Source organism: Schistocerca serialis, chromosome 2 (genome assembly GCF_023864345.2).
Source record: "Schistocerca serialis cubense isolate TAMUIC-IGC-003099 chromosome 2, iqSchSeri2.2, whole genome shotgun sequence".
Taxonomy (NCBI): domain Eukaryota; kingdom Metazoa; phylum Arthropoda; class Insecta; order Orthoptera; family Acrididae; genus Schistocerca; species Schistocerca serialis.
In genome coordinates this window covers 709583603-709600427 of record NC_064639.1, presented here as the reverse complement: position 1 = coordinate 709600427, position 16825 = coordinate 709583603, and the positions used below count along the sequence as shown (strand labels likewise).

The following is a 16825-nucleotide window of genomic DNA, read 5'->3' as shown; positions in this document are numbered from 1 at the left end:
GTCAAAATGGCCCGAGGACAGAAAAAGGATATATAGTGAAAAGATGAAAGAATACTTGAGGAAAAAGAAAGAACAACAAAGAAGGAAGCATTGAAATTGGTGCGTGGTCCTTAAATGACCCAAACAAAGAAAGAAGAAACTCTTCTCTAGCAAAACTGGGAACTGCCTATCCAACACATCCTGCACTCTCACAATCCAACTGACCTAAACCTCTGATAACATGTTCCCACTGCCTCACTGTGCCCTTTCCCTTCTCTCTTCTGTCCACATTACTCCTTCTCCATCCAGATCATGCACTGCCACCTCTGACAACACTTCTCTCTCTCCCCTCTCCCCCCCCCCCCCCTCTTGCACTCTCCATGTGGCATCCTCCCTCTCCGCAACCCCTCTCCTTTTTCAACCCCTTTCCCTTCTCTCCTCCTCCCTATCTCTCTCTTCATCTTCACCTTTCTCTCCTCTCCCCCTTCCCTCTGTTAGGATCTGCCCCCCCCCCCCCAGCCGTCTTCCTACATACATTGTACCTTCTGTACTTTTCTCGTCTTATTGTCTGACTGCAAAGTCTTCTATCCAAAGATCTGCCTTTTACTTTATCACCTCCTTGCATCCTTCCCCACCCCATTGCCACATCCATCAGCTCAGGGAATCGCTTTCAATAATGAAATATCAATAATTACTCTTGACTTGGTCACGAGATGTGTTTGGTTGTCCATGTGTTATGTTAATGTGAATGTGTATACTGTTGCTTGAAAAAGAACTAGTGCTCGAAAGCTTGGATAAATGCAGTTTTCTGTTAATATTTCTGTGTTCCACACATTGACCTGCTATATGTGAGTGGTTGTTCCTCCCTTGTTTTAAGTAGTACTATAATTTTATATGTTATAATCCTGAAAAGTAAAAATATATATCCACAAGGAATTACCCGAAGAACTATGTACAGAAGATTCTACAGGATAATTATTCCAAGTAGTTCATCATAAAAAATAAAAATATTGCACACCTGTAGAACAGAACCCTCCGATAATAAATAAAGTAAATTGCCTATTACAGATTAATATAGGTAATTATTTACTTCTTTCTTAATAAAAGTCCTCATTTTATGAATAAAACTCTTCTATAATGAGTAGATCATTTCTAACAAATATTTCTTTACTTAAGCTTTGAATAGAGATTCTTTATCTCCTAAGTATCTTATCTTTTCTGAGAGAGAGTTAAAAATTTAGGTGCGTGACAGTAGGGCACCTCTTTGTACCACTATCAGGTTCTTAAACTGAAAATGTGTGAAATGCTCTACTCACATTGCAGCATAAAGTAGCTTTTAGCTTCCAGTGCTGAAATTCATAAAATATGTTAGATAATAGTGTTTTTTATAAAGCTGCTTATATCATGAAGATTATTAGTTGGAAAATGTTACTAACATTTGCACGTATTCCTTCTATAAATACTAACAAAGAGCTAATTTCACTTCTTCCTCCGAAAGGTATTCTGGAATTACAAATTGAGAACTGTTTATTTTTTATGTTCAAGTATTGATTAGTAACAGCTGCATCATCACTGAGGCATATGTATACTTGCTAAAGTTGAAATGAAATGAATGACAGAATTTGAATCAGTATAATAAACTGAGTTCTAAAATGACTAGATAAACAAAATACAGTTGTTACAAAATTACTATTGGCCTGTAAGCATGACAGCATGACACTAAAGGTCAATTCCACAAAAGTTACCATTGAGCATACGTGAGGTTGGCTTCAGTGAACATAAAATGTGAGAGTGAGTGTAGCAGATCAAATATCCAATAACTATGAGTTCATGCTCAAAGCACAGTTTACCAAAAAGACTCAAATTTAAACAAAAGAATCAGTTAAACATAATAGTTCATCGTTAGGCATTCAGATCCATATAAACATTCTGGTTGTACCACTGTGTTGTAGTGTTTTAATTTTGTTTTTATAGATATACATTTCTTGTTGTAAATATTTTTGGTCAAACCATATGCTCTTTCCATTTTGTTAATTCTTACATATATTGCAGATTTTTCTAGTCTATTCTGTTGTATAGTCTCTCCAAGATATTTAAATTTATTTAGTCACTCTATTTTACCTGTTTGTGTTTCTATGAATTTTGGCACTTTTTTTTTATATTTGTCATGTATTTTTTTTTTAAATTTTTTTTTAGCAGAAATTTTAAGACCAGTTCTGTTTGCTATTTTTTCCAGAAGGTTTATCTGAATAACTGCTTCTGTCTGGTTTTCTGAAAGTATTGCAAAATCATCCACAAAAGTCTAGCAGTTTACTTAGATTCCATTTGTTTTCCTTCCCAGAGTTATTGGTTCAATTTTGTGATTTTTTAGCTCCGAATTCCAGATCCTTACAATTTTTTCTAGAACACAATTAAACAGCAAAGGTGATACACCATCACGTTATCTAACAAGAGTTTTTATTTCAAATGGCTGTTTTTTATTTAAATTTTAAATTGCAGATCCCTCAGAACCAACAAGCACCTCTGGGATCATTATTCCTCAGTCAGCAACAATATATAATTGTCCATCCACTTCATTTCTACAAGTTTCAATATTTGCATACGGAAAAAAAAGTTACTACAAAAGAAAATGTTCTCTGCGCTGTTTGCACCAACCTCAGCACTGAAGCAGTGGGAACATGAACTTTCTATGATGACTCGCTCCAAGACTGACAACCAATGGATCACGCATGAACATTTGCAAATTCCAAGTGAATGCTGCTCACTGCCTGTTTACACCAAAGTGAATGCTCTGTTCAGTGTTGCTCGTTCATTGCATTCGCTTTGGCATAAAGGCATCTTTACAATTAGGTTACAAGTTAAATTTTGAAGATTGTTAATGAAGGAAAATGAAGTAAATGGAAGTGAAAATGTATGTCGATACAATAATTAACAGGGAGCAGGGATATTGCTCATTTGTGTTATATTAGTATTTATTGTTGAAAAGTAGCTCACAATAGCATATCATTTAAATGAATATGTACTGGTTCACACATTGTTTACAATGTTTGTGAATTATAAATCAAAGCTGTTCACAGAGATGGTGTACTAAGTGTTACCCAATGGTATGTTTTCTTATTCAGCACTAGAACTACTTGTAAACATTCATACTGCTGGTATATTATATCCCATTATTAAATGTTATATAAGAATAAACACTTGTATGTTATTAGATAACTGTATGTAGGAAAATCTCCTTGTGCATTTACCATGAATTCTAATCTTTCAGTTTTATGGAGGTATATTGTCATATGTTCCAGCAAATCTAAGTACTCACCAAAGGGCTGAGTATGTAGTACTATCACATTATTTTCTATACTTTTGCAATGTGCTTAAGTCAGCCAGCTTGTTTTCAGTGGCTTCTTTTTAAATATGATTTAACCTGAATGCTTTCATGAATCTTAAATATTTGAAACTAATGCAAAATTTTCTAACCACAAAAAATATACATTGAACATTCAATGTCTGTGTCCTTCTTGATTTCAAACCCTTGCCTCAGGAGACATATACCTGTGGAAGACTCAGGTGCAAAACCTGTCCACAAACGACCTACCATATTTGCACTTCCTACCCCAACAGGGCACACCTACAGTATTGCTGAAAGAAGCAGTGTCATTCTACTTGGGTATGGCTATGAACAAATTGTCCTCTTAGATGTATTCCAAAATGTGTCCACTACTATCCTAAAGATATTTATCAGATTATTAATTTCAAACCTGAGAACATCTTAGCTAATGATGAAAGTTCTAATGTAGTGCTTTAATTTATTTGTTGAGTGGTATATTTACAAAAACCATAAACAGCCTATTTTACTTAGGTCAGTCAGGGAATGATTTTCACTCTGGGAATTTGTTGCATGACTTAAGATGCATGGTACAGTTCTGTTTCAGATTACTTTAAGATTTAATTATATCTCAGAAATTCATGAAAATCCACCACAGTAATGAATCCAAAACAAAATCCAAAGAACAACTGAGATATCTGAGACATGTGCTTGAACTATTTATAAAATTTCTTGTAATACAAGCATAATTTATTGTCGATGTGTTTAGTTACCATTTAAACTATAAATTTATGAAGCGTTACAAACTTTTTGCAGTGTTTTTGCATGACTTGATTTCAGTATTAATGTTCAAAAGTATAGCTGTTTGTGAACATCTGTAATAACTAATGAATTACAAAAAGGTGTGTAAATTTGAAAGTTTGGTTTTCATATTGATAATTAACATATAAATCCATTCCAAATTTAATATTAACATTTTCACAGGGTTTATACAACATTCTTTACATTTTTACATATACATTTTTCCAATGTCTTTTCACTGTTCTTAAAAGTTTATCATAAGTTATTAAAACAGTTTGTATCATTTATTTATGAGTAACTATTTTGAACTTTCTCCAATAAAATTTTTCTAGGATTGTGTCCACATCGTCAACCAATGTGACTGCATTGTCAATGTATATAAAACTACTGATGTTTCAGTCCCTGTTGCAACAGTTTTACATATAATGACAATGCGGTCACAATCCCAGAAAAATTTTATTGAATGTGACAATGGCCGCGGAAGCCTATGTTTATATCTTGAACTTTATTTGTTATAAGAACTGAAATTAACACAAAACAAATTTCATTAGATTTGCATTATGTAGTATATTATAAGCTCTCTAAGACAGTTATATTACAGTTTCCATCATCAAACTGTCGTCAAAGGCCAGGTATCAGTTGTGAAGCATATAGTGTGCTGTGTCCCTTGTGATTTTGCATTTAGTAATCTACCTGCTCTGAACGTTGAGTAGCTTGATTTGTTTCCTTTTTAGTAATAAAATTATCATCTTATATCATTGAAGTGTTTTTCTTATAAGTTTTCAAAGTCTTCTGCCAGTTTCATCAGAGAACACGATACTGCCAACAATTAATTATTTTCACATGTAGAACAAAATTCAGCAGATGTTGAGTCAGACAGCAGATCAACAGAATCCATAGATAAATTTTATTCTTGAAAGATGATAATTAAATAGTTAAATTTATCTTTGACAATTATTATCTTTGATGGTCATGTGAAGCTTCTACCATATCGACTTTTCATGGTCATTCTCTGATGCCCAACCTGAAAGTTCGTAAAACTCAGAAGAACCAGAAGCATCTCTGGCTCCATTGAAATTATGGACAAAATGCCGAAGTTTTATGAACCATGACCTTTCAACTTAGAAGGTTTACAGTAATTTAGTTTAAATTATGCAAACAGCCTTTTTCATTTTAACTTTACTCTATTCATTGTAGTGCTTACAAAAAGAAAATTACATAAACATACGTATTGCATCATTATGGTTTACAAACCATTTGCTTGCTTCACCTGAGGTATTAGATAACAACAGCACGTGAGTAATAAAAAGAAGGCACAAGGAGTCCCTCATCACATTTTTCTGTCTTTGTGTGAAGGCTTATCTCAGGAACTACTGTAGGGATTTTGACACAGTTTTAACTAAGAAACAGACTGAATAATTAATAAGGTTTGTTTACACCATTTATAAATTTTTCATGCAAATTGGCTGAACTATGATGTATTAAAGTTTCCTGCTGCATTTTTCTATCGGTTTGTAACACTGCTCTGGACAATATTCAAGTTTCAGTGGCATATCTCCCATATTCAGATTTGTGTCATTTGAATGCATTTTTATAAGATGACTTGTTCAGTTTAAGATTTTCCTAATCTAACATTTATTTCAGTGTGTGATAGCTCCATTATCTTTTACTGGGTGATGAGTTTGGCTCAGGGGTTTTTTGACATAAATTTCTTTTGAGCTTCTCTGTTGTGTATTTTTTGCCTTCACAATAATCTTCTCAGTCACAATACATTTTATCTTCACAACAATTATATTACAGAAAATAATCACAGCCCGCTACCACCATCTGACACATACTACATACAGCACCTGCCAACTGTGCTTACACCAAGCATTGCACGAACATAAATATCAACCAACAATACATTTCTTACAGTAGTTATTACAGCACAATTTATTTCACAAATAGTCATAATAGCAAAACAGAGAGTAATAACATTCATATTATTAATAACCAAATTACTTGATTCAGTTACTATAAATTTTATGTACAAAAAATTTAAAAGTTGTAGTTTAGATATACATCATTACTTTTCCAATTTACTTATTATCAAAATCATTTAATCCATAATAAATGAATGCAGGATATCAAATTTACATTGCTCATATTTGAAAATTAATTTATCTACATTTTTGCTACTGTTGTTTCCAATACCCAGTGGTACTGATAGGATTCATATAAGACAGCAGACTTGATCACATCACAGCATGTGACTGCTAATGTCAGGAACTACTATACTGAATTTGACACAGTTTTCACTAATAAATAGACTGATTTATGAGAAAGGTTTGTGTAGGCCTATACATATTATAAATGTTTCATGCCAGTTGGCATGACTATAATAAATTAAAGTTCCCCGCTGCATTTTTTGGCTTTGTGTGAAAGCTAATCTGAGGAACTAATGTAGTGATTTTGATAGTTTTCACTAACAGATGGGGTGATTCATGAGGAAGGTTTGCATATATAATTTACAAGCTGTCCAGTGATAGATACTTAGTACTACCAGAGGAAAGATTGGGCAAGGTGCTGGTAAAGTAATGTAAAAGTAATTCACATGATTATGAATGTGAGTAGATTAGCAGCGCCTGTAATTTCTTTTTAGCATGTCTACAGAAATAATTGAAAACCAGGAGCCAGAAAACATCCCTCTCTACATAATAAACACAATGAACAAACTAGAAACATGGTTCCAACTGAATGGATTAAGATTGAACATCCCCAAAACCCACATAGTTCAGTTCAGAACAAAACAGTCAAAGCCCCAAGAAATTAAAATAACTCATAAAAATCAGGATATAGAAGAAGTAGATTCTGTAAAGTTTTTAGGGTTAAACCAAGATAAAAATTTAAATTGGAATAAACATGTTGACTACCTGTTAAACAAATTATGTAGCTTTGCATTTGCTATGCAAATATTATCTGGTGCAACAGACATGAATACAAGGAAAATTGCATACCACAGCTACTTTCAATCAGTTGTAAGGTACGGTATTATTTTTTGGGGAAATTCAAGCAATATATTGCGCATACTAAAGCTACAGAAAAGAATAATAAGGAACATGGGTACCGCCCATCCAAGGACATCATGTCGCCCACTATTTGAAAAACAACAGTTATTAACAGTTCCCTCCTTATACATCTATGATATTATCATCTTTCTACATAGCAATTTAGAGTTATTCGAGAAAAACTGTTTCAGTCACTCATATAACACAAGAAACAAAGACAATTTTATGCTTCCCACTCATCGGTTAAACCTATATGCGCAGTCTCCTCAGTATATGGCAATGAAAATCCATAACAAGCTAAAAGGAAAGAATGTTCTGAGTATGAAGCTAGAGACACTGAAAACAAACCTATATGATATACTTGTCAAACGCTGCTACTACACTGTTGAGGAGTTCATGAAGGATGAACTGAACATTTGAGCAGGATAAATTTACATATAGTCTTGTGTGTAAATGTAGCTGTCCTTCACAAAAGGGAGGAAAGAAAAATTAAACTTTATATTAATGTTAAAATTCTTTGTATCAATTAGGCCTAAGTTGTGTTATCCATTTTTTGACGTGTCTCCTGTACACTAATCATATGATTAGAAATTGTATGTTATGAGACGAATAAAACACTATTCACTACTATTCACTATTCACTAATACCTGCAATGGCTGCTCCTGTCTGTTAATGTATAATTTGATTTGCATCACTTCTCTTAATGCTCTTCTTCATAATATGATTAATGGAAAACAATGCATCAGTAAAATCATGAAACAATCATTTACAGTGGACAGAACAAAGGAAATAGAAAAATTTCAGTCTCTCATGGCTCATGGGAAACAATCGACTTCAACGGTCCAATCAAAGGAAGAAGGGGATACTGCAAAACCAGCCAAGAAAACTGAAGAATCTGATAGATTCCAAGAATGTAAGTTTTTATCATTTCTTATTTTTCTAATAAAGGTATTAATAAGAAAAACAAGGAATAATTGTATACGCTGAGAATACTTCATGGCTATTGATTCATGTCACTCACTTTGTGTTTGACCACCATCACCTGCAGGGTATGATGAATCTAAGTAATTTAAAGTAAAGCAACGTATGCTGTTCCAAGTCAACTAAAATGGTTAGGCACATTATAAAAGTCTCTATTAGTCACAGAATGTTCCTGTCTACCCCTCATCCCCCTTCTCAACCCATCAAGTTGCTGGATATGAAAATTAAGAACTAAGAATATCAAAAGAAGACCCATTTATACGCTCTAGTTTTGTTTAAGTTCCAAATACATAAAATTGATGAAGTTGTGATTATATGGACAAAAATTAAGAACTAAAAAAATTTCCCCTTTTATCTTTGTCACCGTCTTTAAGAATACACATTCATCTACAGCAGACACTTAACAAAACAAGTTAATTTAGCATTGATGTTTTTCCTCATATTAAAACATCTGTTTGTATTTTTTTCCTTTTTCTTTTCTTTATTTTTCTTCTTTTTGAATTAGTTCATAAAAATTTGTACTTGGAAATTCCTTGTCCCTGTAATTTATGTGAATTTATTACATATTACAAATTTTTAATGATGTTGCAATCATGAAACATGCTGTATTTATAGCTAAACAGCAACTTTAAGGACATTTATCTGCCTTTCAACATCCCCCTACTTCCTATTTATTTATTTATTTATGTCCTGAATCTTTGTGGTACATATACCATACCTTAGATGTTGGACAAAATGATATTACATTAATATACTGTTACATTGGTGTATACATTACATTTATAAATTGTTATTGTATTGTATTGTATTGTATTTATTGGTCCAGTAAATCTTACATGTACAGTACAGCACATCAGATATTGGACAGGTCAAAGTATATCTTATAATTAAAACACTTTAGAAACTAGAAAATTATGTTCACAAAATTTTACAGCACTTCATATACTGGGCAAGTCAATGTGTAAGTTATAATTAAACCACATTAGAAACTTGAAGTTTACAACTGAATACATGTATAAGCCAATATTAACGATTAAAGTATTTGCATGATCCTCACTTAAGCTCTAAGGATTTTTGAGGAACTCTTCTACACTATGAACTGACATGTACACTAGAGAATTACATTCACAGAATTTTGCTTCATATACTGGGCAAGTCGCTATACAACTTATACTTGAACCCCATTATAAACTTGAGAATTACATCTGAATGTATTTATAGGCCAATATTAATGGTTACAGTATTTGCATAATCATCACTTAGACTCTCGAGGATTTTGGAGGAACTCTTCCACACTATAAAAGCAATGTGTCAACAGATATTCTTTTAATGCTGCTTTAAAATTTTTTACATCTGTCATTACTTTAATTTCTCTTGGCAATTTATTGTAGATAATTTTTCCATGGTGTAATGTTCCTTTTTGGCACAAACTGGTTTTTGTATGGAGTACATGAAAGTCAGTTTTCTGTCTTGTATTATGATGATGAACATTTTCATTTTTGGGGAGGATACTAGGATTTGTTATTGTATATTTCTTTATAAACATTGCACTTTCAAATAGGAAAATACACGGAAGGGGAAGAATCCCCATCCTTTTAAATAATGGTCTACATGATTTGTTCCTTTTTATTCCAGCCATGATTCTCACTATTCTTTTTTGCATCCTGAAGAGTTTTAGGCAGGATGGCGAGTTACCCCAAAAAGTGATCCCATATTTTAGGACAGAATGTATATTAGAATAGTAAACTGTCATTAGACAGTCCTTATGACAGCAGTTTTCTAGCACTCTCATTAAATAACACATGGTACTTAGCTTCTTTAATATGTTGTCAATGTGAGTTTCCCATCTAAGATTATCCTGTAGCCAGACCCCCAGAAATTTTGTATTAGGCACACTTGCAATATCCGTGTCTGACATTTGAATTTTTATATCCTCTTCAATGTTTCTCTTGATATTATGAAAATTTAATGCTACTGTTTTGCTTTTATTTATTATTAGTTTGTTTTGGTTGAACCAGTTTACAACATTTGTTAATGCTTCAGACAGTCTTGTCTGTAGTATCTCTGCAGTCTTCCCGCCGACTAATATGCTTGTGTCATCTGCAAACTGGATAGTGCTATGGTACTGGTTGGCTGATGTTAGGTCATTTATATATATCAAAAATAGGATAGGGCCCAGTACCGAGCCCTGCGGTACTCCATATTTTACTGCTTTATAATCAGAATAGTGTCTTGTTGATTTATTTTCTTTGTGAAAATGTATTTCTACTACTTGCTTGCGGTCAGTAAGATATGATCTAAGCCAGCTGTTAGGCATACCTCTGATACCAATTCTTTCAAGCTTCTGCAGCAATAGAGTGTGGTCTATGATGTCAAAAGCCTTAGACAGATCAAGGCATATGCCAGTTACTTTTTGTCCACTATCAATTTTTTCGAGTACTTCACCCAGAAATTCATATATTGCTGTTTCTGTTGATCGGCCTTTCCGGAAGCCATGTTGGGTTGTGGATAATATTTTGCACTTTTCTAGAAAATCTAGCAACCTCTTATGAAAAATTTTTTCTAGTATTTTAGAAAATGTAGATAGCAAGGCAATAGGTCTATAATTGGCTATGTCTTCTTTCTTACCCTTTTTGAACAGTGGTTTTAGTTTCACTGTCTTTAAGCAGGAAGGAAAGACTCCATTTGTTAATGAACTGTTGAAAATGTGGGCTAATGGTATTGCAATGAGGTCCCCCACATTTTTAATGACATAATCTGGAATCTCATCCACACCTGTTGAAAATTTTGTTTTTAACTCTCTTATTGATAGTATAATTTCCTTAGGGTTGGTTGGAGTAAGAAATAGAGAGTTGCAGTTTCTATTTTGATTGGATGGTGTTGTAGCAGGATTTTTATTTGAAGATTTTATGTCAGATAGTAATTTTTCACTAATATTTGCAAAGTATGTATTAAAAGCATTGGCTACTTCTTCTGGATTTGTAATTTTTTTGCCATCTTGGATTACCTGGAGATTTACATTTTGGGAGGTCTCGTTTCCTACTTGTTCTCTGACTATCTTCCACATGGCTTTCATTTTGTTCCTGGCCATTTTTATATGGTGATCATTTGTTGTTTTTTTAGATTCTTTTATGACTTTGTGAAGCACTCTCTTATAATTCTTGAAATGCACCAGAAATTCTTCTGTAACATTTTGTGTTTTTGAGATTTCATAAAGTCTCCTCTTTTCAGCACATGATATTTTAATGCCTTTCGTCAGCCATGTAACATTTCTTTTTTTAGTTTTTAATGTTTGGTTTTTAACTGGAAAAGAAATATTGAAATAATGGGAGAATATTTCCATGAACATGTCAAACTTTTTACATGTGTCCTCATAGTTGTCTATATCATTCCATGTTTCTTTTTTCAGTAAGTGCCTTAAGTGTTCTAGGTTGTGCTTGCTAAAATTTCTACCTTTTCTTGTCATTTGTTGTTCAGTATTTCCTGCAGTGTCTACTGGGAATTCAATAAACTGTGCATAATGATCACTGAAACCTGTATTCATATTTCCAGATTTGTATAAATATTTATCTGTATTTATTAGTATCTGATCTATAGCACTGCTTGACGATTTGGTGACTCTGGTGGGGGATTTGATAGTTGTATGTATGTTGTATGTTTTTAATAAGGCCTCAAGGTTTAATCTGTCTTTTGAGTTCTTATTGAAATCTATATTAAAATCACCACATATGATGGTTGTTTTACTAACTATTTTTATACTGTTAAGTGCCTTCTCAAGATTTTCAATGAAAGTAGTTACGTTTCCATCTGGGCTTCTATATATGCAAATAACAATTATATTTAAATTTGTCAGTTCTGTAGCAGAAATTTCGAAGTTTTGCTCTTCCCCTAGCTGGTTAGTGAACTTTAAATTTTCGTGTTTGACGTCCTCTCTAACATATATGCATGTTCCTCCATGCATGGAGGTTTTCCTACAAAAAAAAGATGAAAGGGTAAAGCCCTCTATCCTTGTGTGATGTAACATATTTTCGGATAACCAGTGCTCACTAACACATATAACAGACACTTCTTTTAGCTCATCTTCTAATAATATTTCTATCTCACTAACTTTATTTGATAAGGATTGTACATTTTGGTGCAGGAGCATAAATTTCGACGATGACTTATTTACTAGGTTGTTTTGGCCTACCTTATGTTCGACAGCTGCACATGACATATCATTTTTAACACTTTTACAATTGAAGTTTTCTTTCCAGAGCGATGTTTTAGAAGATGAAATCAACATTTCTCTGGAACCACTTGCCATAAAAAACGTTGTGGTTCTTTCCTGTTTCGTGTTGGGCGAGTTGACTTGTAGTGTGATGGCGTTTCTGCTGTAATTTTTGGAGTTGTAATTTGAGGAACCGCAACCACGCTAGATGGGGATCCTCTTCTTGCCGCTTCAACACTTCCTGAAGTCATTGGAGTGATATTCTCTTTATTTGAAATTGGTGATTCCGTTGCTGCTGCTGCTGCAATTGGAGGCTGTACTAAGCCTAGCTGATTTCGGTTTAATTGTTCCATGATTGCATCGCACAGTGCTACTTTCCCTTTCGTGTTTCTGTGCAATCCATGGGTAGTGAAATTCTCTCTTTTTTGACTGTCTGCATTAATATATGTCACATTGCTGAAGAGCTTACATATTTTCTCGAACTTTCGGTTGGTTGCTTCGATTTCTGTATTCACACACGATGTTTTGATGAGATCATGTCTCATAGGGATGCTTATTACGAAAACTTTCATGTCCATAACTTTTGCCAATGTTTCCCTTAAAGATCGCAAAGCGAATTTTGCCTCGTTCTTGTAGACATCGTTTGCGCCAGCTAAAATAATGCAAGAGTTACAACTTCCATGGTTACTGTGTGTGTCAATATGCTGAGTAACTTCTCGCAGTGGAGCGCCTGGCTTCACAAATCCTATAACACTTTCATTTATTAATTTTTCGTTCATGATCTTTGCCAGTCCTTTTCCATGACTATCAGAAAATAAATAAATAATGCCAGCATCTTGTTTTTTACGTTGACTGTTTTCGTTTGTTGTTTTCGGTTCCGAAACTTTCGTTTGTATATCTGCTTCACTTTGTCTGTTCGTTTTTTCTGATAGCACACTGACTCTGTTTTTGCACACGATATTAGAATCAGTCAATAACTTTCTTTGAGAATTTGACAGTTTACTTTTCACTACCGGTATGTTTGGAAGTTCGCGATTTCGAGGAAAGTTTGATCTGTTTTCATGCTTTTCTGCTACCATGCTATAGTTATTTGTTTGCACACGTTTTTGTTTACTTTCAGTTCCTTGCAACAGTTTTTCTTCAGATGGCTGTATTCCATGATTTACTACACTCGATTTTTGCACACTGTTTTTTTGTATTAAAGTTACACTGCTTCTTTGAGATTTATCTTCCTGGATAGAGTTTTCTTCGGTCACTGATTCCCATTTTCCTGTGGAGGCCGTGTCTTCTTGCTTCCCGTATTTTCCCGATTGAAGTTCTTTTATATCCTGTTTTAGAGTACCGATTATGAATTGTAGACTTTTTATACGTTCATTTAGCTTTGATATCTCGTCCTTACAACTCATACACGATTTCTTTTTTCCATCGAATTTTACTTTTTTTTGCGGAGATACACGATTTACTTTAACACTAGCCGCCATCTTTCCAAAGACATTTTTATATTGCTATATTGTTACATTACATTTTTATATTGTTACAACCAACTTATTTTTCAAGATACTGTGTTACTGAGTAAAAACAGTTTTCCAAGAGATATGATGTTACAGATTTTTTAAAGCTATGGATTTTCTTTATGGCCTTTAGGTTACTTGGCAGCTTATTAAACAAATGTGAACCTGAGTGATATACACCTTTCTTGCACAGTGTGGTATAACAATGATGTCTGTATATGTCACTATTTGCCCTTGTATGGTGTTCATGTACAGATTTATTTTGAATAAATACATTTCCATTTTTTAGCATGCTTTTTTTTAGGAACATTACAACTTCTAGTATATAGATACATGGTAGAGGTAGAATCCCCAGTTCTTTAAAGAATGGTTTGCATGATTTTCGGCTGTTGGCATTTTTCATTACCCTCACAATCCTACATTTCCTTGCAGATGAAACTCCCAACTAACATCTTTCTCTTCAATGCACCGACATTTTCCTGTACCACAACAGTTTGGCCCTCTGTAACTGAGCTCTTCATTTCCACATACCCTTCTAACTTAATCTTGTTTTCAAACTAACACATAATTATATAATCCTTACTTCTAAACATGGTAAGACCAGTTAACTATAAATTTAACAGCTCTCTTCATGGTCATTTCCCTCCTGGTCTCTAATAAAGAACTGGGCCATGTGATAGATTAAGTCTAATAATTTGTACACTATGTACCATGAACTGTTCATATTGTTTGTGGCATAAATAATGACTACTTTTACTGGTACTTAATCTGTGAAAAATCTGCTATTATTATTTTACAGTTATAAATTCCTCTTGCACTACCCATCTAATAAGAGAATAATAAATGAATATATTATATTTTTGCTGTATCTATTCTTTGATCAAATCTAAAAGAAAACCATTATTACTTAAATTTAAATAATACTGAAATCATTTTCTCATATTTAAAGTTTAGGAGAAAGGTAAATTAATCCTTTTATTGAAGTTTTCTTTAAAAGCTATTTTCTATTAAATGTTATCAGCCTTTTAGTACATAAATAAATAATAAATAAGTATAATACCACACAAAAAACATAAATTAATGTAAATCTCCTTCAGCTGTTGACTCCTAATAAACTCAAATATATTGATTATAGACTCTGTAACACTACACCTTTCATCAGTTTGCACATTCTTCATGTTCTGCGGGTCCTATCATGATGTAACAAGCTACTGAAACATTCCTGTTCTCTTATAAGACATAAATTAAAATTTTATTTCACATGTTGCATTGTAGTTGTAGCCGCATAACATTTCTGACTCTGTATATGAGGTTCACTTACCTGGAAGGTACCAGGAGTTCATATTCTCTTACATGTGTTATGTGTATATGTTTACTCATAAACAGTGTCGAAGTTTTAGCTCTATGCTGTGTCATTATTCTACTATCACACATGCCCCATTCCACAGTAGCGACCCAATAAGCTTTGCACCGCAACTGTTAAGTAGAAAATCTGTCATGCCAATTATGCCATTGAGAATGCTGCCATTACAAATGGTACAACCTCACCATTTCTTCGTCAATGTCAACAATGTCCCTGAAGAAGTGCTTGTGAATTCTATGAAGAAACTGTGTGCAAAATCGCTAAATATCTGCCAAGGCTTGGACAATACTACAGTGCTGAACAATATAGTGACAATGTCTTCATTGTTTGCCACATTTTTGGACCAAGCTCACATCACCGCTGATGTGAAGCAGCAAACTGTGCCACAAAGAGTGTCAACTTTACTGGGTGGCTTCATGGTAAACATTCCAGATTTGACACCAAGTGAATCTATTCCTGGTATTTCAGGCAAAGTGGAGCAGAGAGCCACAAACAGTGGCCACCCACCTCCATAATAAATGTTAATCTAAGTGCCTCCAACTATCGCACAAGACAAAACATTGCGTGTTACAGTGCTAGTGATTATGAACATTATGACACTCGCATTAACGACATGAACCATATGGACACCTTCCACAGTGGTGTTGTGGCTGAACAACAGTGGCCTGCACCATACCATTCCATTATCTGTTTTGTCTCTCATCTGACAATGAACCATGGGCTCAAGGTTAACATCACCTTTCAGTACCTGTGCATTCTGATTTTTGAAATCTTATTCCAACCATAGCGACTAAATGCAAGATCTGTGAGAGATATGACATCTCTGTTATCCCAGCCACAAATAGTCATGCTGGGCATCATAATTGACTTGCTTCTGGTCCAGAACTGTACTTCGCAATTGCATCACCCGCACCCAGCACCAAAACCAACTATGGACTCCGATAACACATTCTTCATGGCCTTGCCTTGGCAATGTCAGAAACCACTTCCTCTTGGTTTGAGTGATGTCATACCCACATCAGCTGCACTGCGAATGACTGTAAGTTGGCACAAACTCGATGGAACCAGACATTCCTCTACGTGCTGTACGGACTAAAAATTATGGCGCAGACATGGCAAAGATTTATTGATTGCATAATGATCAATTTACCTTCTTGTTACACCTATCTTGATGATATCATAATTTTTTTGCAAAATGAGGAAGACCATGATGACCACCTGCAAATCATGTTTGATAAGCTGGCCTCTCATGGAGTCATGATAAATAATGGCAAGTGACAACTTCAGAAATCCCATGTGACCTTCCATGTTGACGCATCTGGGGTTCATCCTTCTCCTGGGAAACTCACCAGGCATGACTCACCCCCCATTTTTCAGCAGATGGTACACTCACCAGTCACCACCATGGCTTATACTGCTGCCAGCCCTGCAATGCCTCCTTGCCTCCTGTGGGCACAACAGTGCAAGGCAACACCACTAACATGCCTCCCTCTTCAAACGCTGCTGCCAAGCCAGCAACAATTAAAGACACTGCCAAGACTACTTCCTTATCTGCTAATGTTATCAGTGGCAACCCGTTAGTCGCACCACAGACGTTGCTCTTTAGG

General features: G+C 34.3%; 1 protein-coding gene across 2 annotated transcripts in view; it reads left to right on the top strand.

Annotated features, from left to right (window-relative positions):
• Positions 1-16825, top strand: part of LOC126457889 (UPF0193 protein EVG1) — a 188031-nt gene that overhangs the window by 121472 nt on the left and 49734 nt on the right. For both annotated transcript variants that reach the window (XM_050094561.1, XM_050094562.1), the window contains exon 3: positions 7926-8066. In XM_050094561.1, coding sequence (XP_049950518.1) covers positions 7926-8066 — 141 coding nt within the window. The remainder of the gene's footprint in view (positions 1-7925; positions 8067-16825) is intronic.